The 20,968-nt window shown below is 37.0% G+C and overlaps 2 protein-coding genes across 2 annotated transcripts; one reads left to right on the forward strand and one right to left on the reverse strand.

Annotated features, from left to right (window-relative positions):
- Positions 1–1,386: 1,386 nt before the first annotated feature.
- Positions 1,387–16,620, reverse strand: arhgap30 (Rho GTPase activating protein 30). The gene is made up of 15 exons (XM_065262099.2): positions 15,986–16,620; positions 12,812–13,044; positions 11,273–11,636; positions 11,075–11,177; positions 9,894–10,038; positions 9,672–9,754; positions 9,496–9,603; positions 7,763–7,881; positions 7,300–7,465; positions 7,101–7,198; positions 6,891–6,962; positions 6,128–6,811; positions 4,960–5,087; positions 4,109–4,737; positions 1,387–4,032 (listed from the first exon to the last, which is right to left on the reverse strand). The coding sequence occupies exons 3-15, from the start codon at positions 11,358–11,360 to the stop codon at positions 2,169–2,171; spliced, it is 4,287 nt and encodes a 1,428-aa protein (XP_065118171.1). The 5' UTR covers positions 11,361–11,636; positions 12,812–13,044; positions 15,986–16,620; the 3' UTR covers positions 1,387–2,168.
- On the forward strand, positions 14,115–20,587 carry LOC135744070 (uncharacterized). The gene is made up of 4 exons (XM_065262027.2): positions 14,115–15,090; positions 18,128–18,246; positions 18,319–18,385; positions 19,366–20,587. The coding sequence occupies exons 1-4, from the start codon at positions 14,877–14,879 to the stop codon at positions 20,190–20,192; spliced, it is 1,227 nt and encodes a 408-aa protein (XP_065118099.1). The 5' UTR covers positions 14,115–14,876; the 3' UTR covers positions 20,193–20,587.
- The last annotated feature ends 381 nt before the right edge of the window (positions 20,588–20,968 follow it).

The raw sequence follows: 20,968 nt of genomic DNA on the forward strand, positions 1-20,968 counted from the left end.
ATATTACATGTTCAATGTCTCTTTAACATAACAATGAATTTTCAGTTTCTATGTCATTACAAAATCCATAATAAAATAAATCTATTTGCCCCAAATACATGTTTACTTACTCTTTGTGCTTGTATTTTACTCTATTTATCAAAATGAAATGCAAAGACAATGGTAATATCCACCAGCTATTTTTAAAGATACTTGGAATCTTTCACTCACAGTATTTTATCAGTATCATGTTAATACAGTACTGCAAAATCATGCTCAAAACTAATAAAGTGAATAAAAGGGTAACTTTAAACTTCATTTTAAACGGTAAACATTTTTGTATAGACTTATTAAACAAAAACATTTTAAGCCAATGGTGAAAAACTAACAAACAGTGAGTTAATCATATCTGTTAACCTTACAAGCTCAAAAAACATCATCATATGCTTTATGTACATGAGAAAGTGTGTGTTTTGAACTGACTCGTTTCAAACTCATTATAAACAAAATCATTAACAGACTCTGATGAAAATTATTTCACTAAAACAGTCCACCCTTATCCCATTTGCATTTCTGCATGTCCAAATTCTACACCTGATGTGTTTTTGTACATTTACCCACCTGTAAAACAGGAGAGAAATGAGGAGACAGCGTTCAGGTTTGAGCTCTCTGCAGTAATGAGAAACTCACAACTCACGCAGCTACAGTAAACCTGTCACCCGACACTGCCCCCTGCTGGCCTGGAGCAAACACTACTCAATTAACTTTAAAACAGGAAAAGTCACATAAAAATAGATCCCTTTGGATACTTATATTTTCTTTCTTTAAAAGAAATACAATAAATTGTTTTCAAATAAAAGACAATAATTGAATATTCTTAAAAACACAAATACAACACTTTTGTGGTTGTCACATTATGTCTAGGTAGCTACTGTAGTTTTCAATCTAAAATATGACAAATAAACAGGACTAAATGTCTACAACTTACACAGAAGTTGTGCTAACGAATAAATGGATGAAATATGTATCCGGGATCAATTTCTGTACATCACATTATCACAAAATAAATACTTTTGTTAAATGACAAATACAGATGCATAAAAATAGTTTATGTCATTATTTATGTCAGTTTAGATTTAATTGTAACTTTACAATAAGGTTGTATTTGTTAACAAGTAGTTAATGCATTAGCTAAACAATGAACTACAATGAACAATACTAGCATTTATTAATCATAGTTCATGTTCATTTTGGCATACTAATACATTTCATTTACTCTGATTCCGTTGTGTAATACAAGGGTAAATATTGTAAAAACAAAACAAAAATACTGCCACCCTGTATATACTGTATTGACATGTGTAAGTAATTTGTCCCTTAAATAAAAACCACCAAATCACACAAATATACATGAAATAGTTATTTATTTAATTGACAAAAGATGTGCGTCGAATGCTTGTTGATAAGATTTTCATACATTTATTGATACAATTTGGTCTCTACCGAGGCTTGTGTTCATTTGTTTCCTGTGTTGTGTCACTTTGAACCGAAAGAACACTGAACACAAAACATGAAACCATCACACTCCTGACTATCTGTCTGAAATGAACACCGATACCAATTCATTAAAGTCTGTGTAAAGTCATTTCAGAGAATTGTTTCTAAACACATTATTGTGAACGGTGTAGTACTGAATTCTGGAGTTACACAGTAAAACAGTGTTCAGGATTTTTATATACACCCCTAACACAATTGTGAGAATCCATTCAGGTTGCAGCGGTATTTAAAAAATTGAACGAGATGGCGGCTTTTCAGCGGGTGGGCGTGGTTTGAGCTCAGACAGTGGACACGCCCCCAACAATAGAGAGCAGATAATCCTGCCTGTTTTCTAAGATTTTGATAACTTTTTTATCATTCAAATTTGACTTAACATCAAATTTCTCTGTGAGAAAACACATTTAAAATCATACTTAAATGTGTCTGACTGGTAAACAACAGGTTTATTTTTTAAAACAAGACTATAAGGTACAAATCATATGAACTATACAACTGCTTTATTCCCATATAAAAACATTTGTGAGAAAACTTGTATATTTAAAAGTAAGTAGAATATTAAAAAAAGGTTGTGTGAAATGTTTTTGCACATAATATTTCTCATATTTCCTTTAAATTTCTTGATTTGAATGCTGTTAGTCAGTTTTGCCCTCTTCATCTTTCTCTCTTTGTTTCTCTCTCTCTTTCCTGCTGTCTCTCTCCCACTGAGCTCCTGACAGTCGGTCTGAACTCTCTCTGTCTTTGTTCCTCTTCACTGTGGCTCGAGCGACGGCTTCATCGAAACAGATGCTAATACCGCTGTTCCTCTTCACCTCTCTCTCTCCTTCTCTGTGAAGATCTTTTCTGAAATCTGTCCCAGCATCCCCAGTACCCAGACCTTCTCTCAGAGCCTTTTTCCCATCTTCCTGACTTATTCCAGCCACATCGGTTGGCGATTTTTTACCGTTTTCTACCGTTCCCGTGTCCGTTTGCTCTGTGACTCTGTGCTGTTGGCTGTGTTCTGTCTCTCTGTCAGAGCATTGATCTCTGTGCTCTTTTCCACTGTGTTGTTCCTCACTTTCTTCTTGTTTAACACAGTTGTGCTGTTGTTGTCCTTTGTCGTCATGTTGCCCGTCTGTTTCCATGAGCTCCGAGTGTCTGTGCTGCCTTTCTGTGTCTCTGTCCTTAAACTGTTTTCTGAGCGTGAGAGCTGTTAGTTTGGAGTTTTGAGGTTTGGGTGGGACGACAGGTACTGATCTCTGTATCTGACTGGATGCTTGGTTAGAAGCGGTTATTTCACTCTCTTTCTCTGGAATAGGATGATGTTCAGCTGTCTGTGGCAGTTCCTCATCTGAGATGACAGATGATTCTTCATTCACCTGTTTCTCCATCTCACCTTCCTCTGATTTTTCAGATGATACCTCATTTGGTTGAGGCACAGCTGCAGTCTGTTCGTGGTCATCTCTACATGAAGTTCCTTCAGCTATCTCCTCAGTTATGTCTTCATGAGGAAGATTTCCCTCATCGAAATCGCCATCTGTATTTACATCTAACTCTTCATCAGGACCCTCAATGTTTCTTTCATCCCTTTCTGTTTTGATATCGATTTCCTCTGAAGTGTTCTCCATGTTGGCTCCTTCATTATGTGTGTGTGCTTGTTCCTCTACCTCCTCACGTTCTACTTCATCTTCTACATCTTCAACTGTTTCAGTGATGTCATTCAAACACTCTTCTGTCTCTTGAACTACTTCTACAGGATTCTCTTCATTATCCTCCAATTTCTCATCAGGAGTTTTTATCTCTAATAAATTCTCCACAACCTCCAGTGTTCCTTCGCTTTTCTCTTCATCTTCTGTTTCATCTTCTTTTGGTTCCTTCGTTCTCTCCTCATCCTCAGTTATTTTTCTTTCATGAAAAATCACGTTTTCTTCCTCTGGTGGTTGATCGATCTTCACTTCATCTTGAGCAGCCAGTGAGGTGGAGTCTGTGGCAGTGGCCTCATCTGTGACGTCATCAGTAACATTATCTGTGACGTCATCGATAACATTATCTGTGACATCATCATTGGTGACATCATCTGTGACATCATCGGTGACATCATCGGTGACACCATCTGTGGCATCATCGGTGACACCATCTGTGGCATCATCGGTGACACCATCAGCGGCATCATCTGTGACGTCATCAGTGGCATCATCGGTGACACCATCTGTGGCATCATCGGTGACACCATCTGTGGCGTCATCTGTGACGTCATCAGTGGCATCATTGGTGACAGAATTGGTGACATCATCGGTGACATCATCAGTGACATAATCAGTGACAGTGATCTCAATCGCTGTGTAAGCTTCAGTATGCAGCACCTGCTGAACCTCTACACCTGGAAACTGTCCTTGATCAGGCTCATGGGCGCTGACGTTGGTCATCTCGGCCTGGATGGGTTCCAATGAAAGGGGTACGGGGTCTGGACCGAAATATGTGTCCTCTTCGCTGTCTGTACTCTCAAGGCAATCTTCTCCACTGTGTGCATACAGTTAGTAAAAAGTTACACAAGTATTACAAATTTAAAGAGAAAGTTCACAAAAAAGCTACTTACATCATTGTGTGCGTGTCATTTTTCACTTCATCTGATTTGCTTTCTTCATTCTTGTTATCTATATAAAGATCCTCCAACTTTGAATCTTCACTAAGATGTTCATCAATAAAACACTGATCTGAGGCGCCACCTGCTGTTCCACTGTCCTCTATCGATGTAGCAACTGTAAGAGTCGTGTCTTCTAAATGGCTAATGGATTGGAGATCTTCACCGCCCTTCTGAGGAAGTATTATCTGCGATTCATCTAAGCATTTCGATTGGTTGTCGGAGACAGCATCTATGTCACAGGTAGCGGTTTGTACACCTAATCCATAAAAAAGAACACTGGACGGGACACTTTGACAAAACATGTCCTCGTATTCAGAACCTTTATCAGAGTCATCATCATCATCATCTTCCTCAAGGCTGTAATCATCATCAGATGATAATGACAGGGCAGGCATGAAGGGGTGGGACTTATAAGGTAAGCTGTGTGATTTTCCAGGAATGGGGAGGGGCTTGTGTGTGAATGGAGATATGCTGATGTCATCCCTGCTCTCCTGCACTGAGCTGGAAACAGCTTGATTGTTTGTGTCTTCAACCTCCTCTTCCTCCTCTTCAAAACAGGGCGGCTCGACTGAAAACTCCATCTATAAACAGTAATTAATGACAGTTTAATTACAACGGCACAGTACAGGGCGATCACACTAGTCAAACAAACCAGGTTTGGGGGTCAAACGCGCTCAGGCACGGTTTGGTTTGGATAATGTGAGCGCATCCTTAGACTGCTGTTGTCTGTGTAGACAGTAAAGAGTTCACACAATCATTGTAACTGTAATATTTAACTCATTAACACACATTCATAAACACACCTTTGAAGCACAGCTGTCCATCAAATCCAAAAACCCAAAGGCTTCTTGAACATCCTGCTCAGAAAACTCATCAGTCTCTGTCAGATCTACAGATATGATCTGATTTTGATGGAGGTGTCCTCTCATATCTGTGGAGAACACAAACTCTTAACATCATGCTCTTTGCATTACAGGGATGCTATGCACTGTAAAAAGTTGGATCAGCTTAAAAATTACTTTAACTGGTAACGCCTAAATTTTTTTAATCTAAATTTCTCACTTTAAGTGAAAAATTAAAATTGAAAATGTTTACATTTTTTAGGTTACCAACTGAAGTATTTTTAATAATGTTTTCCTGATAATTTAAACATTGACACAGCTTGCAGTTTCTGAATTTGTTAATTCAACTTAAAAAATTTTAATTGTTTCAACTACACAATTTTTTTTGTAATTAATCGAAATAAAAAAATAAGGGTAATGGTTCACATCTATATTTTATAACTTGAGCCAATGAAAAAAAACGTTTTTTGTAACGTTTAAAAAATGTTTGTTTGGGGTGTGAATGTTAAAGTGAATATTACATTTTATAATTTTCAACATTATTTCAACAACTAAAACAAACACAGATCACCATAATGGAGACTTAAAATGAAACAAAACATCAACATCTAAACTTAATAAGTGAATTGTGTTTTCTACAGCAATTTCTTAAAGTATTGCTGTATAAAACATAATTTACTTATTAAGTTTAGATGTTGATGTTTTGTTTCATTTTAAGTCTCCATTATGGTGATCTGTGTTTATTTTAGTTGGACTCTTGACCCCTGACACAATGTTTGCTAGTTTTCCCCCCGACACTAATATAAATTTTGCTTTTCAGTTTTACTAAATAAGTTAAAAATGGTTTCTCACACACCCATTGTTAAAAATAGAGGAAATGTTTTAACACGTTGGATTTGTTCGGAGCACTTTTATAATAGATGGATGTGATTATGCCAATAATTGCATTTTATGTAAAAATCTTTATGTATGTAAGGCAAGCTAAAGAAATTAAGTCATATACATCTGATCTGACATGAGGCTAAGTGCATAATGAGAGAAGGGTGTAATTTACTCAAATTCATTATCTAAGCCCCTCCCACAAACACACTGTTAATTTTGTTCCTACACTTTCAATCCTCCGGCTTACCCATGTATTCCTCCTCTGCGGACGTCTGTGATAACAGAGGTGTTGTTTTTTCCTTTGTAGTCTCCTGATCCTGGTTCATATCTGCCCTCACTGCTTCTTTAGCGCCTGGTGCACCTGCCTCATCCAGTGTGTCCTTCTCCTTTATAATCTGCATTGTCGTCCTCCCACAATCCCCTTGACCTTGCATGTCTCCTCTGTTCTCTTTAACATCATTGTTATCGGTTTTGCTCGCATCAGTGGACAGCGACTCTGCACCCTTGACGTCCTGCCACATGGCCTCATCCTCCTCCGCTCCAAGTTGTTCTTTATCAGCGTCTTCCTGAGCGGTTTGTTCCTTTTCGGACAAGCCCCCGTGCAGCACACCCAGAGCCAACCCAGACGTTATGTGAAGAGGAACAGTCACTGAAAAAGGCCCGGATATGTGGATCCCGGCGCGACGGTCTGCTTTATTGTTCATTCCCGGTGACCTGGACACACCCGGCGAGGAGCGTTCTGCTCCAGCGGCTCCACCCGCTGAATCCAGGCGGTTGTAAGTGCCCGGAGTCCCACTGCTCACCATGCTCACCTGTGCCCCGCCCGTGCGTCTGTACGTCACTGCATATCCACTAGACACGCCTCCACCAACAGGAGCCCCGGCATCTGAGTGACCCGAGGTCAGGACCCGAGCTGGAGGATGCCTTGCATCTAAAAAAAACATGAAAATAATATTTATGATTACCGTTGTTAATTGAGGCATCTGTTGATACAAAATATATTTTCATACCTTCCACCGCAAAAGGCCCTGAGCTCAGAGAGTCCATACTTTTGGCAGGTCTTAGAGATGTTGTCTCTTTCTCTATGGATTTAAATCAAACAGAAACAATAGAAACTTGGTAAAAACAGTAAATAGCAAATCTAAGAAGGAGCAAAGATGTGTTTTACTGGATGTAAAAGTGTTTATGTTGAATAATCTGATGATTTCAGAATCTGGTACCTTTGGGGCAGTATTTGTTCTTCTTGCGTGGATCTTGAAGTCTCCCACCCAAATTAAAGATGGACTTCCACTTTCTTCCCTTGAGTGAGCCTTTTCTCCTGAACAGAAGCGTGAGGTCAATAGTGTAGATTTAACATGATCAGTAAAACATGACTGAAAAGGGATTAAGGGATGTAATAATACGCCTATCCAGTCTTACTTGTCAGTGCCATCAATAATAGCGTGGTACGGCCGCATGAGTGGCGGTCCATCTCCAGGACTCAAGTTTCCCGAACAGTGTAGGGGCAGCGACTTGAAGAAATGATCGTCCTGATTGGAAAGTATTGAAGGTGAGGGGAGGGACTTCCGACGCTCCGTGGCCAATCCTTTGTTGATATGGGGTGGAAAATGCATTAAAGGTAGCATGAAATTACCAAACCTCTTTAACTTTCACCGGGTTAAAGGTATTGCAGAGGATTTTCTTTTTCCAGGTGGATCATCAAGACTATTGGTCCTCCTAGTTGTCAATCAGGAGTGTTGCGCAATTGCATTTTTTTAAAACAGTGGAGAAGGCGGTTCTTTTCTAAAATTCGAGAAAATCCTCCGCTACACCTTTAATGTTTCATTTTATGTTGCAGATGAAAAACAAAGAAAAATGCTGAATTTTGAAAAAGATAAAGTACCTGAACCAAAGAAAAGCTCCTTCACATGTGTGAGAATAAACTCCACTACAATAGACTGAACTCGCACCTCCATGAATGCTGCGGTACCATTAAAACCGGTCGACTCAATGTCTTTTGACCTTCAGAAAAAAATTACACAACCATTAATAACAAACACAATATTGCTTTTTATTAAAGATAAAGCTAACAACTAATTTATTTATTCATAATGAATTATTATTGAATGTTGTATTTCTGTTTTCTTTGTTTGTTACACTCCTGCTCGTAAATGTGAGGATCAATCTGAAACCTGAATTTCTGAAATTAAGATTTATACATAATTTGAAAGCTGAATAAATAAGCTTTCTATTGATGTGCGATTTTGTAGTATATGACAATATTTGGCTAAGACGCAACTATTTGACAATCTGGAATCTGAGGGTGCAAAAATCTAAATACTGAGAAAATCGCCTTTACCCATATATGCAAAAAAGATTTTTTTTCAAATGTAATTTTAAACATATTTCAAAATATACAAAAAATGTATATGTACTGAAATATGTCTACAAAAATGTTGGTCATTTTTTGTTTATTTTGAAATATATTTTAAAGCATTTATATTAAAATTGGATTGGAAGAAAAACTCTGGTAAACATAACAGGCTTAAAAGATTCTAATTAAATATATTTTAAACTGCAAAAATATACTTTAAATTTAATATTTTATACATACTTTTATATTTTGGCCAGGAAAAATATATATTTTGCCATATGGGTTGTAAAATTAGAAAATGCATTTGTTGTCCCTGAAATACATTTTGAAATAAATGTAAATAGCCTATATAAGGGTTAAAACTAAATATATATATTTTAAAATATGTCTAATTAAGCTTTTCTTTCTACAAAATGTATTTAGAATACATTTAAAACATATTTTTGGCCAGAGAAAATTATTTTTTTGCCGTATGGGTAAAATTGTCCAAATAAAGTTCTAAGCAACAAATATTACTATTGATAAATAAAGTTACGATAGGAAGTTTACAAAATATCTTCATATAACATGATCTTTACTTAATAAATTAATAAATTTGACCCATACAATGTATTGTTGTCTATTGTTACAAACATACCAGTGTGAGTGATGAGGGTCACAAGTAATTTTTATTTAAGGGCCATCTCCTTGCATGCTGTAAAGTCATGTCTGGTGTAATATGCTTGTCATACTTGTCATCTATCATATAAATGAACTAAATGTCCTATAGTCTCTGTAAATAATATATACTGTGTAGGTTCATTACAATATTTTTATGAGAACAATCAAATTTGCAATTAACCCGTATATTCTATTCTACATCTTTAATAATTTTATCTGCACTGTAAACAAAAAAATGCATTCTGAGAACCAGAAATCCTCATAAACCTTTTTCATTTTTCCCTCCAGATTTTGGTTCCCAGAATGCTTTGCATGAGGCTGTTATTTTATAGTTTTATTCCGTAAAGATAAAGACTTGTTAATGTTTAAGGTTCACTTAACTTTGAACAAAATATTGCCAGTAAAAAAGCATTTAAATCTATAGCAAGTTACTGGCAAACCGCTGCCAGTAGTACAGTATTTTTTCAGAAATGTTTAACAGTGTGCATTGTCCTTTTTTCATATACAGCTGCTTTGAAACAATGCAACATTGTAAAAAAGTGCTATATAAATAAAATTTGAATTTGACAATGAATGATAAATAACAAAAAGCACACACACACCTGAGAAGGTTTGGAGCCCAGACGATGGCCAGGTTTCTGGAATGCATGTTGGTCTGAGATGCGAATCCGGACATCTTGACTAGATGTCGCATCAAATATTCCAGAGTTCTAGCAGAAAGTAAATGTTAAATTACAGTGGACATACAACATGACACACCTATACTGAACATGTTTACCTGTAGTGAGGTGTAGGTAAATCCTTCAGAACCTCTTTAATCTTGACCAGCCGCTCGTCCTCCAGTTGAATAGCCACTGCATCCTACAGAAAGAGAGAACAATGTCTGAATTCAAAGCACATAAAATACAAATCTAGATCTTACTCAAACTGCTCTTGTCAAACATAAACATTGCCATTATATAGTAGCAAATAAATTTTGTAGCATAACTCCTATACTCACAGCGAAACGGTCATAGAGTTCATATGTGAGCAGAGGGTTGGGCAGCTCTCTGAAATATGCTTTACATAAAGAACTGACACAGTGAATATCTTGTAGATAAACATCTTTATACAGGTCAGGATGTCCTTCAGTGTCAAACTCACTCCTGCAAAAATCACAGCGTTTGTGTTACACTTCTACAAATACATTTGTTATATTTGTTTTCTTCATGATAGAAAGATAATGATTGATGAACTCCTTCTACATGTAAATTATAAAAGCGCTGCAGCTATTAATACCAAAGCACAGTCATACTAGTCACATCAGAGACACTAAGGTTTCAGGACAAGGTTGTATTAGGCCTAGTCCACACGGACATGGGTATTTTTATAACCAGAGTTTTTCCTCCTGTGTTTTCACACATGCTCGGTTTAAAAGAAATCTCCACCTACAAGAAAACGCAAAAACACGCTATCACATGCTGTCAAGAGCATGCCAGACCAGCAGGCGGTGATATAACCCTAATCGTAAAGCCATGTTGGCCAATCAGAAGCCTTAAGCAGAAGCGAAAAACTGCGTTTCTGAAAATCTTTACCCTGGCAGGGGTTTTCAAAAATGTTCGGCTTCAGTAACCTGATACTGAGTTTCTGTGTGGACGAATGACTAAACCTCATAAAAAAGTAACTGTTATAAACATACCTGTGTCTGTCTATACAAGGCCTTAGTTAACATGGGTAAATGGATAAGCTAACATGACCTAATCAATATATCAGCATTTATTATTCTATAATGTAAGTTGATGCCAATGCAAGATTGTTAATGTTGTATAAAAAAGAATAAAACTATAAAATAACAGCCTCATGCAAAGCATTCTGGGACTTAAAATCTGAAGGATAAAAACAGAAAAAGGTTGATGGGGTTTTTGGGTTCCCAGAATGCTTTGCATGAGGCTGTTATTTTATATTTTATAATGTTAGAATGTTTAATGTTCATTTAATTTTGAACAAACTGTTGCCAGTAAATAACATACATTTAAATCTACAGTAAGTTACTGTAACAGCTGCATAACTACAACAAATGTTTTCTTTAAGTCATCTTATAACAGGGCTATTTGAATCTTACCCTGGAGGCATTATTTTATTTGATTTTATTTGTGTGTCCAAACACTTTTTGACAGGTATCTTGAAATGAAAGCAAATTACCTCAATTTCTGTGTGTTGGATGAGACTCCCGACAGTCTGTAGATTCCATCAACGACTCCATATTCCTCAATAAATTCACTGCAGCTACGTAACACTTGAGGAACTGATCATGAGAGACAAACAGACCGACAGTTTGATCAGATTTCCTTCAAAGCTAAAGCAAGAAATGAACAAACATCTCTTGAGCAATAATCTTACTTTCTTGTGCAGTGGCTTGCAGATGCTCTTGCAGATCACATCCGAACACCTTATCCTTGTTTCCTCCTTTTTTCCGGCCCCGTCTCATGGTTTCTTTCTCTTTACCACCCTTCAAACATGCAGGTCTACTGTGTTTGTGTATAAGTGTGACCTGCTTTAATGAACATTTGTACGAACTGCCGATCTTAAACCCCACATGATGCTACTGCACAATAGCTGATGGTTTAGTTTCAGTTTAACTCAGATTTAACACGCAGCTGTTTCAGAAACTCTGATTGGATTTGTTTCTGTAACGGATTACATTGTGCATCACTGTTTGGATCAATGGATGTTGTCCAGGGTGAAATAAGATATAGACATATATCTATAAAAAAGAAACAAAGATTTACTTTACCATTGGAAATAAAAACAAAAAAAATAAAAGCTCATGAGAGTCACTTTGAAGGCTCAATATAAAATAGTATGAGCTTTGATATACACAAATTACTTTGTAATTCTCCTCTTTGTCTATCTATGACAATTTGTTTACATATTTATTTCTCATATTAGTAGATAAAAATGAAGCATAACTAGCATTAGGTATTGAGAAGAGCCACCTCAGACACAGGAATTGTAAAAGAAGAGCAAAGAATAGATGCAGAACATAGGACAAAATCAAAACAGAGCAAACCAAAAGAAGGATATTAAACCATTTAATCAAAAATACTCTGATGTATGATGTAGGTTAAAAATCCTAGAAATGCTGGGCGTACAAACTGCAAATCTGTTGTCATTGTGACCCAATTCAAAATAATCACACAGTTGGAGTTCTGATGTGGTTTTTGCCTCTTTAGATTGGTGCATCTCACCAAAATATCACAATTTTTGCTGGTATATCACAATATATCCCAATTACATGATGCATAAATGTACACTGTAAGTATATGGTTTCCTTTAGTCTTTTCAAATTATTTTAATCATGTAGTAAATTGTCAGCATATGAGCCTTTAAAATCTTCCTAGAAAAGAATCAGCAATCATTTTCAATGAGCTATAGTGACACTGCTGGATTGCTTCACTATGATACACAGTAAGATTAGCTTATTTCTGCAGACCTTTGATAAAAGCTCAGCGCAGCCTCATGGCACCCTAACCTAACACTATTTCCTCATCTTGGTTTTGCACCAGCTCCGGGCCACACCCTCGAACCTTTCAGATCTGTTACTTTTGATATCCGGCCATCAATAACTCAGAAGATCCAAATTCAGACTCCGCTTTGAGTCGTATATCTCAAAGTGTCTTCCAAAGTTTTACCAGAATTACATTTTTCACCATGTTTGTTCCTCACGCTCTCTGGTGCTTTGCGGAAATGAGAGATCAGTTCTGAGGGCCGTGAGCACATCACGCTAACATCATGAAATAAACCTAGACCTTTAAACTCCACAGTAAATACCAGTGTATCATCCAATGGCTGCACCATCCGGCATCTTTAAAGCAAAACTCGAAAAAAACATTTCAGATGAGAAACACAAAGAGCAATAAAAAAACAATGCGTTCTTACCTTCTCTTTGCACCGGCTGAAGCTTCAGAGCAGCAAACTGTCTGTGACGCAAGAAACCACTAAACTTCCCTCAGTAACTTCCTGAGTCTTCTGGTTTCTCTCTGTGTTGATTCTCCATTTCTTATTGACGCCTTCATCTCGACATGCGCTGTGTAGAGACTCTCTGTATAACAGCTTCATATGAGAAACATTGGGCCATTCACATCTTTCTTTTAGTCTTAGTAGTAGGGAAGCTGGATGCAGATGTCCAAACACAAAGCACAGTGCAGATATTGACACTTTTGGAAAGCAAAATGAGGTCATAACATATTAAGAGTAAAGTATTGCGGCAGTAACATGGTACATTGACAGTCTCAAATATAATAATACCTTGATTTATACCCTGGTACTGGATGATTACCATAGTAGTGTAATATAGTATCAACCCAGATTGATCCACTGCTATCGTTGGTACACAGCAAAAACCCCAAAGTTAAATGAACACTGCTGTCCAAATCAAGTCCAACTAAAACAAACACGGATCACCATAATGGTGACTTTAATGAAACAGCCAACATCTAAACCTAAGTTAAGAAAATAACTCTACAAGTAAGATGCAAAATGCAGTTTTAGGTTTCAAACACAGATGGTAATAGAGAGGATAAAGTTACAGATTGCAACTTTTAACTCTGCTTCAGTTACTTTTTAACTCTCTGTAAGATTGGGACAATTATACAATACCCAACAATGTTCATTTAACTCTTTCTAGATGGCACTTATGTGGTATGCTTTTTGAATACCACAAAAATGCAATGGTAAAATACCGTTAGTTTCTATGTTTGGCTTTACCATCTGATACCACTTACAGAAAGTAAAAACAAACACACAATTACTAAATCATACAAGAATCTGCTAAATGAATAAATGTAATTGTACTGGAGAGACAAAGATACATTATTGGTAATGATAATACTTGTGGTACTTAATTCCAGTACCGTGGTATTTTAGTGTTTTTTAAAACTACCATGTTTTTTGAAAATGTACCATGGTACTACCATGCTAGCACACGAATTACAAATCATTGAGTGATTGTAATTGTTGATCAGATAAATTTTATTTCCAATGGCTATTTCACAAGGTGTATAACAAAGCATCTTTACAAAAAACATTTAACACAAAACTTGATATGAAGAGCTCAGATGCCAAACGGTCTAACATGTTTTTTTTTTTTGTAAATTAGTATTTTTATCTGATTTTTTTAAATCATGGACTTTGCCAACAAACCAGTATTTCTGAATGACCTGAGGCTGGGATTTTAAGCAAAAGTATTTGATAAACTTATAATACATGCAGATAGCATTCAGTTAATATCGTTATTATATTTTTGATAGAGGTGGCGTTTAGCAGCTTTTACATCTGAGCTCCTCATATAGAATAAAAAAAAAATTAATTATACAAGTAGTGTTTTAGTAAAACCAGTCTTGTTCTCATACTAAGTGGTTTCAGTATTTTATTTCAAGACCGGTCAAGACCACAACTGCAGCAATTACATTAACTAGTGGCCAGTGTATAGTCTGATTTATGATTTTAAAAACAATCATTGATTTATTTCTTATTTGAATTCTTTTGTCACTGTTTCGTCTCTTCATCCTAAATGTGTGTGGAAAATTTTAATATTATGTACACATGTAGGCATATACACATTGTCTTGTATATGCATATTGTGTATATTGTACATTGGGGTATAATATGTGTGTGCAGATCTGTACATCTTTAAGTATGAAAAAGGCATGAGATCTGTGCCACCAAAGTTTGATTATTCGGTGACAAAGTTTTTCTTTCTCATCCTCAATTTTAATGCTTTACACTCCAGTCCAGTTGGTGGCGGTAATACATCAAAGATTGACTTCCCAACCGCCATTAAACTTCATTAGAAGAAGAAAAGAAAGAAACGCGTGGTTTGTAAACAACTGGACGCGTACAATGATCCGATTCCGTTTGCTTTAATTTTCGGTTGGACTTAAAACACATTAAGCTTAAAAGAGACTCGCTCTCGGGTTTATTTTGTTCGTGAATTGTCGCAGAAATGTCGTCCTGCTCTTTCCAGACGCAGTTAATGTCCATCATGGAGCTGCTGGCCAAAGCGGCGATATCAGAAATCCACCGTCACGTGGACGACAACTGCGCGTTCATGAGAGTGGAGCTGAGCCGCAGCCGAAAGGACATCGATGCTCTGAAGAGGAAATGCGTCATGATGGAGAGTGAACTGAGGAGGGTCAAAGGACGCGCTAAGAGGAGAGGTCAGAGGTCAAATACTGCACCTGTTTTAGGGTCGTGGTAACAGCCAAAATCTCTTGAAATCTCACCGGATGAGAGCGCTGTTTTATCCTAATCCTACCTCCAAACCTAACCCTAAACCCAACATCTCGCGAGATTTTGCCTTAGCTGTATCCTATCTGGCCAGAACCTCTGTTTTTCATCCCAATTCTACCCCCAAACCAGTGATGTAACGTTAGTCTAGATTTTTGTGAGTATACTGTGATGATTTTCCCTCTCGCCCTACCTGTACTCACTCGTCCCAGAGCCACACCCCGGCCGTTTCTCAATCCGAAGGCTGCAGCCTCCAAAGGTCGCAATTTTAGGCTGCATACTGAACGTCATCAAGACTTATTTCAGAATATGACAATAATACAGTTGACGACTGTTTTTCTTACTTAATAGTAATGCTTATGAGTTGCGAATGTAATGCTCAGTTTACTTAAATGAACCAGGCTTGATGACGTATGCAGTCTGCATATGCGACCTCCGGAGGCTGCAGCCTTCCGATTGAGAAACGGCCCCCATAAACTCCAAAACACTCACAAATACATACAGTAACGTTATGCATCTTCATGTATGACAGTTGATAACATTACCATACAGTAATTTAATGGTTTAAATGTTTCTTAATTAATAAGAAGAACATGCATTATCTCTCATTTCCATTGTAGTAGATATAAAAAGCTTATTTTTTGCATATAAAATTGTCCTAAGAATGAAATATAAACAAACACTTTCAGTAGGGAAGTTTAACACTGAAGCACAAGCAAACATTCTGAAAGAGGAACTGACATCAGCTAAAGTTAATGGATTATATAAAAACCCCTCAGGATATTATCATGGGTTAATTTTAGTGTAACTTATTTGAATCCTCACCTTCAGATGAAGTAATAAACTCGACTGAAGAATTAAATGTTGTTTAGTCACATATGCGTTATTAATTCTCCGGATTGTATTATGTTCCGTAGCTCTGCTCCACTCGTTCACTTCACTTCTTCACTCGTTTACTTCACTTCTCCACAGGTGCTTTTGGTTACAGTCTCATGTGAGCTTCATTTGGCGCTACGCAGACAGACTGCTGATGTCAAAGTAACGCAAGAGCGATTCAAAGCAGACTTTTCCATATGAGTTCTTGAATCGCTCTCGCGGGATTTTGATGTCATTCCCTTGTGGGTTTTTGTTGCACCCAATAAAGTCGAACAAATATATAGCCTACTGTATATGGGGTTCAACCCAACCCACCAAAATAGCAAGTGTGCATGCTACTTTACATGTACATTTATGAATGAAAGGAGGAAAGATTTGAACTTCTGTCACAAAACGATTCTCACGCTTTTTAAAGTGACCTTTTCTAGTGGGTATACGGGCCGTTTCTCAATACCAAGAACGGCAAGTTCGGACTTAATTGCGTCCTTTGTAGTTCGCAGAAGTCGTCAGGTTATATTAGGCTACAGCAGAGTACTTTAGGTCGTCATTCAGTCTTACCATACAGCCCTGGCTATTCTTATTTTAATGTATTTTTACAATAAAAAAACCCAATAATGCAAAACCCTGCTGGTTTCTGTTTTGAAAATATGAATATGTGGTTAAGGTCACGCTGATTAGCTTCAATGTATTTATTGCCAAATAAAACACATCCATTTATTTTAATACTGCAAAATGTTTCTACAACATGAAATAAGCACAAGAAAAACATCCAGTTAAAGTAAAAAGCAGTGATTTACTACACTGTTAAGATTATATAGAAAATATATGTAAAGGTTATGAAACTTTAACATCAGTAAAACAATAATAACAAATAACAGACTTTTAAAACTACATTTTATGACACATAAAGATTAATATTGTAAATATTGTGCAGGTTTTAAGCTTTATTGCCATTGACGCGAAATGCATTCTGAGAAACTTGGCTGTCATAATCTACACAAGTCATCATAGATATATACACTAGATGTCGCCTTGGGGTTCTAAGCATGCGTCGAAACCGCCGCCATCTTATAACAGGGGTCTTCTCATAGGAAGTAGCTAGGTAAAGCTGCTATCTCCGCCTGTACTTCGAATTCATGGACGATGCCGGACTTTGTGCTGTGTATGGATGTTAGGCCTACTAGCACTATGCATTATAGTTAGAAAAAGTAGATTTTCATAATATCAAAACTTCTGGACTCAATGCTAAATGCATGTCTGACTGTTGAAACAAACCAAAAGAAAAACAAGAAAATCGCATTCATGACGATTTATGGTGATTTTATTTCCTTAACACCATTGCCTACAATGACGCTGATGCGGGGTTCCCCTGTTTCAAAATGGCGGCTCTAGTTGACGCATTCTGTCCAATGAACTGCCGTAGCCAAGGCGACATCTAGTGTACATATCTATGACAAGTCACCACCTAATGCATCCTCGATCAAATGGGCGAATCAAGAACACATCCGGGGATGTTATGTGAACTTGGAATTGCACAGTACTTGGGCGGCGACTGATGAAGTCCACAAGAACACAAGTACAGATGAGCGCATATTGAGAAACGGCCATGGTGTACACCACTGTCCCAAACCTAATCCTAATCCCAACATCTCGCGAGATTTGGCCGTAGCTGTATCCCTTCTAGCCAGAACCCTGTGCTCATACTGTCATACAGTGATGATGGTAATACCATGTTACACTGTAAACATACCTATGTCATAATAATAATAATAATGATACAATAAATAAATACTGAAGGTTACTAATTTTACATTCAGTTATTGTCTAAAACATTCTGATTGAACAGTTGCTGTTTCACAAACGTTAAGATTCAAGAAGTGTCACAATAAAAGCCAAGCAGAGGCGACTAAGAAACTAAATCCCCAAAATGTGTAGAAGTGAATTCATCTAAAGTAGCATTATTATTGGATCCCATTAGAAATAAATCCAAATCATGAAAGATGATCCAATAAGAAACCTGCACACATTTCTTTATAAGTTTTGACTGGTGCTAATGATGTTTAAATCATGCAGATGTGTTATGTGTTTCAGTTTGGATCAGTGGGACATTAGATCGATATCCTACACCCCTCAGGACTGGCTGTGTCAGAGATGATGATGATGTCATCAGAGATCAAGATCCAGAACCCATTCTCAATATCCATCAGGAGGTGACATATAAAAACATTCAGACACAAACATAAATTGAATTCTGAATGAATGAAGACACTGTCCTCTTCTAGGTTGTTTCGGTTCAGGATGATGAAATCAGAAGTCCATCCATCATAAATAAAAAAGAGCCAGGAGGAGGTGAGAGATGTGCAGACATCACACAAGAACTAATACACACATACACTGTTTTACTTGAAATGAACAATTAAACATCGAACTAATAACTTACTCGAGGCTGTGCTTAGACGATACAGCACAGCCTTGAGTACCTTACTAATATCATTTAAACAGATGAGTTACAAAAAAATTCACCCCCTCACAGTTGTCATGAAAGGCAAAATTAGCTATAGACCAAAAACACGTTTTTGTACCAGGGTGTAAACAATATTTTTTGCTCTAAAGCAGTGGTTCTCAAACTTTTTCCGCTTGCGGCCCCCCTTGTGTACGGTGCATTCCTTCGCAGCCCCCCCAAAGAAAATTTATGACAAAAAACTGTTCTACAATTTAACATTTTAATTAAACAAAACATATTAAGTTATACAAAGAAGTGCTGTTGGTTAGTAGCCTTACTTCTTTTTAGGTTTAATTTCACAGAATTCATGATAAATTAATGTATTTTATAAAATGTCATAAAACTGGGGCCCCCTGGCAACATCTCGCGGCCCCCCTGGGAGCCCCGGACCCCAGTTTGAGAACCACTGCTCTAAAGCATTTTAACATGGGGGTCTATGGGGATTGACTCCCTTTTGGAGCCTCCAGTGGCCAGTCGATGAATTGCAGTTTAAATCACTTCTGTATTGTCTTCATCAGAAAGATCGGAAGGTTGCCCATCGAGTGATACACAGAATCATTCAGTACAGCTGTCATAGATGCGTTTTATCAAAAAACAAACACAGCTTTTAACCAATCAGAATCAAGGATTGGAACTAAGTTTTATAAATAAAAATAATAATAATAAACAGTAACACAAACATTGGTGTTATATAGAAAAGAGAAACATGGACTTTATGCTACAGATTTCTTTTAATATTTCACAGAAGATAGACATTTTGGATCGACAAAGAGAATTTTTATTTTTGAGAGAATTGTTCTTTTAACGTGTATTATTTCTGTTTTAGATGCAGGAAATTCTCAATTCGATCTGGAGCGGCCGAATCTTCAGCAAATCGAACCTCAGGAGAACATAGAGCGTCAGAAAGCTCTTTCTGAAGATCCAGAGGTCCCAAACACAAGTTTTATACCCACACAGACTTACGCAGAACCTGATGAACAAGTAGAACTTGATGAGGGTTGTCAAAGCGATCTGGGACTGCAAGTCAAAGTTGAAAAAGATATTAAAGAAGAGGGGAACTTAAAAACAGAAGGATCTGAATCCAACATGGGTCCAGGAGATCACCTGAGGTATGCACTTGTCCAGAGAGATGCCCAGCTGTGGCCATCCGTTCCTGAACCCAGCCGGGATATCCAGAGGTTTTCCACACCAAACACATCCATCTTCTCACAGCCCGACAACACAAAACCACATAGAAAGAATTTCTATCGTGTTGAGAGAACACAGAATGCAGAGATAAACAACATGCTGCATGAATCCAAAACCTCCAGGAGCTTGTCTCCAGCGTATGGTGGTGCCGTCCGCAGACTTCGATCTCGCAGGCGCTGGAGTGTGGATGGAGTAAAGCAGTTTAGCTGTTCGTTTTGTGAAAAGAGCTTTAAGCGATTCAGTCTGTTGAAGGAACATCTGCGCAGTCACACAGGTGAGAAACCGTTCACATGCACCCAATGCGGACGCAGCTTCACCAAAAACTGTAATTTAACACGACACGCAGTGGTGCACAGCGGCGAGAAACCGTTTCAATGCGTTCAGTGTGGGAAATGTTTTTCACAGCGCTCTCACCTGAATTCACATCAGAGGATTCACTCAAGTGATGGGGAAAACATCAGGTAGCATCACAAAACATCCATACAGATCCTTTGACAAATGGAATTTAAATTTTTTATGAATTATTTGTGAATATTACAATGATTGTTGCTGTGTACTTTTTACACTTTCAAATTGTATTTTTGCATTTTCTACAGATCTTGTTGACTGATGTCGGTTTATGTGTGTAATTCATTCATTTATGGTTTGTATTCATGAATAAATCAATTTCACTTCTGTACTACATTTTACTTTTTTGTAACTCGAAAATGTTCAAAAAACAAAAACATATTTTAAAAAGAGGATCTGTGTCGGAGGCATTTTTCCTGTCGTCTTATACGTGGCATGATGGAAAAAAGTGCAATTTTAGGGGCTTTGGAGATTCTGGAATGAGTGAGAGTGTCCAAGTAAGACTTAAGATCCTTATACAAAAAAACAGAAAAATATCGCTTAGCACCTTGAAATGTACAATTATGTAGAAAAAAATTTGCTAAGTAACTAAGATAAATACATTTATAAAAAAAATGATCCTTTAGTTTACATGACTGTCAAAATTATGACAACCAAATAAAATATCCTTGTATGACAAGAAAACATTTGTAACAATAAAAAATGCATAAATGAAACATAGATTGTTCTTCAGCATCACAAAATGAACATAGTGAGTCACTATCTCGAAAACTTTTCTTTAAATAAAGTTTAACAGGGTAAAAAAAGTAATTTATGCACATGTTTGTCATTAAATCTGTCTATCAACAAAAAGTAAGCAAAATAATAGCGTTATGAGTCAGAAGGATGGATGT

The sequence above is a fragment of the Paramisgurnus dabryanus genome, chromosome 6 (assembly GCF_030506205.2).
Source record: "Paramisgurnus dabryanus chromosome 6, PD_genome_1.1, whole genome shotgun sequence".
Classification (NCBI taxonomy): domain Eukaryota; kingdom Metazoa; phylum Chordata; class Actinopteri; order Cypriniformes; family Cobitidae; genus Paramisgurnus; species Paramisgurnus dabryanus.

Excerpts from the sequence above, each read along its gene's own strand:
- arhgap30 (XM_065262099.2), bottom strand. The coding sequence starts at position 11,360 with ATGAGACGGGGCCGGAAAAAAGGAGGAAACAAGGATAAGGTGTTCGGA. Across the intron at positions 4,738-4,959 it reads TGGACAGCTGTGCTTCAAAG|ATGGAGTTTTCAGTCGAGCC; the intron begins GTGTGTTTATGA and ends TACTGTTTATAG. Across the intron at positions 4,033-4,108 it reads AATGACACGCACACAATGAT|TGGAGAAGATTGCCTTGAGA; the intron begins GTAAGTAGCTTT and ends GTATGCACACAG.
- LOC135744070 (XM_065262027.2), top strand. The coding sequence starts at position 14,877 with ATGTCGTCCTGCTCTTTCCAGACGCAGTTAATGTCCATCATGGAGCTG. Across the intron at positions 15,091-18,127 it reads AGGACGCGCTAAGAGGAGAG|TTTGGATCAGTGGGACATTA; the intron begins GTCAGAGGTCAA and ends TATGTGTTTCAG. Across the intron at positions 18,247-18,318 it reads TTCTCAATATCCATCAGGAG|GTTGTTTCGGTTCAGGATGA; the intron begins GTGACATATAAA and ends GTCCTCTTCTAG.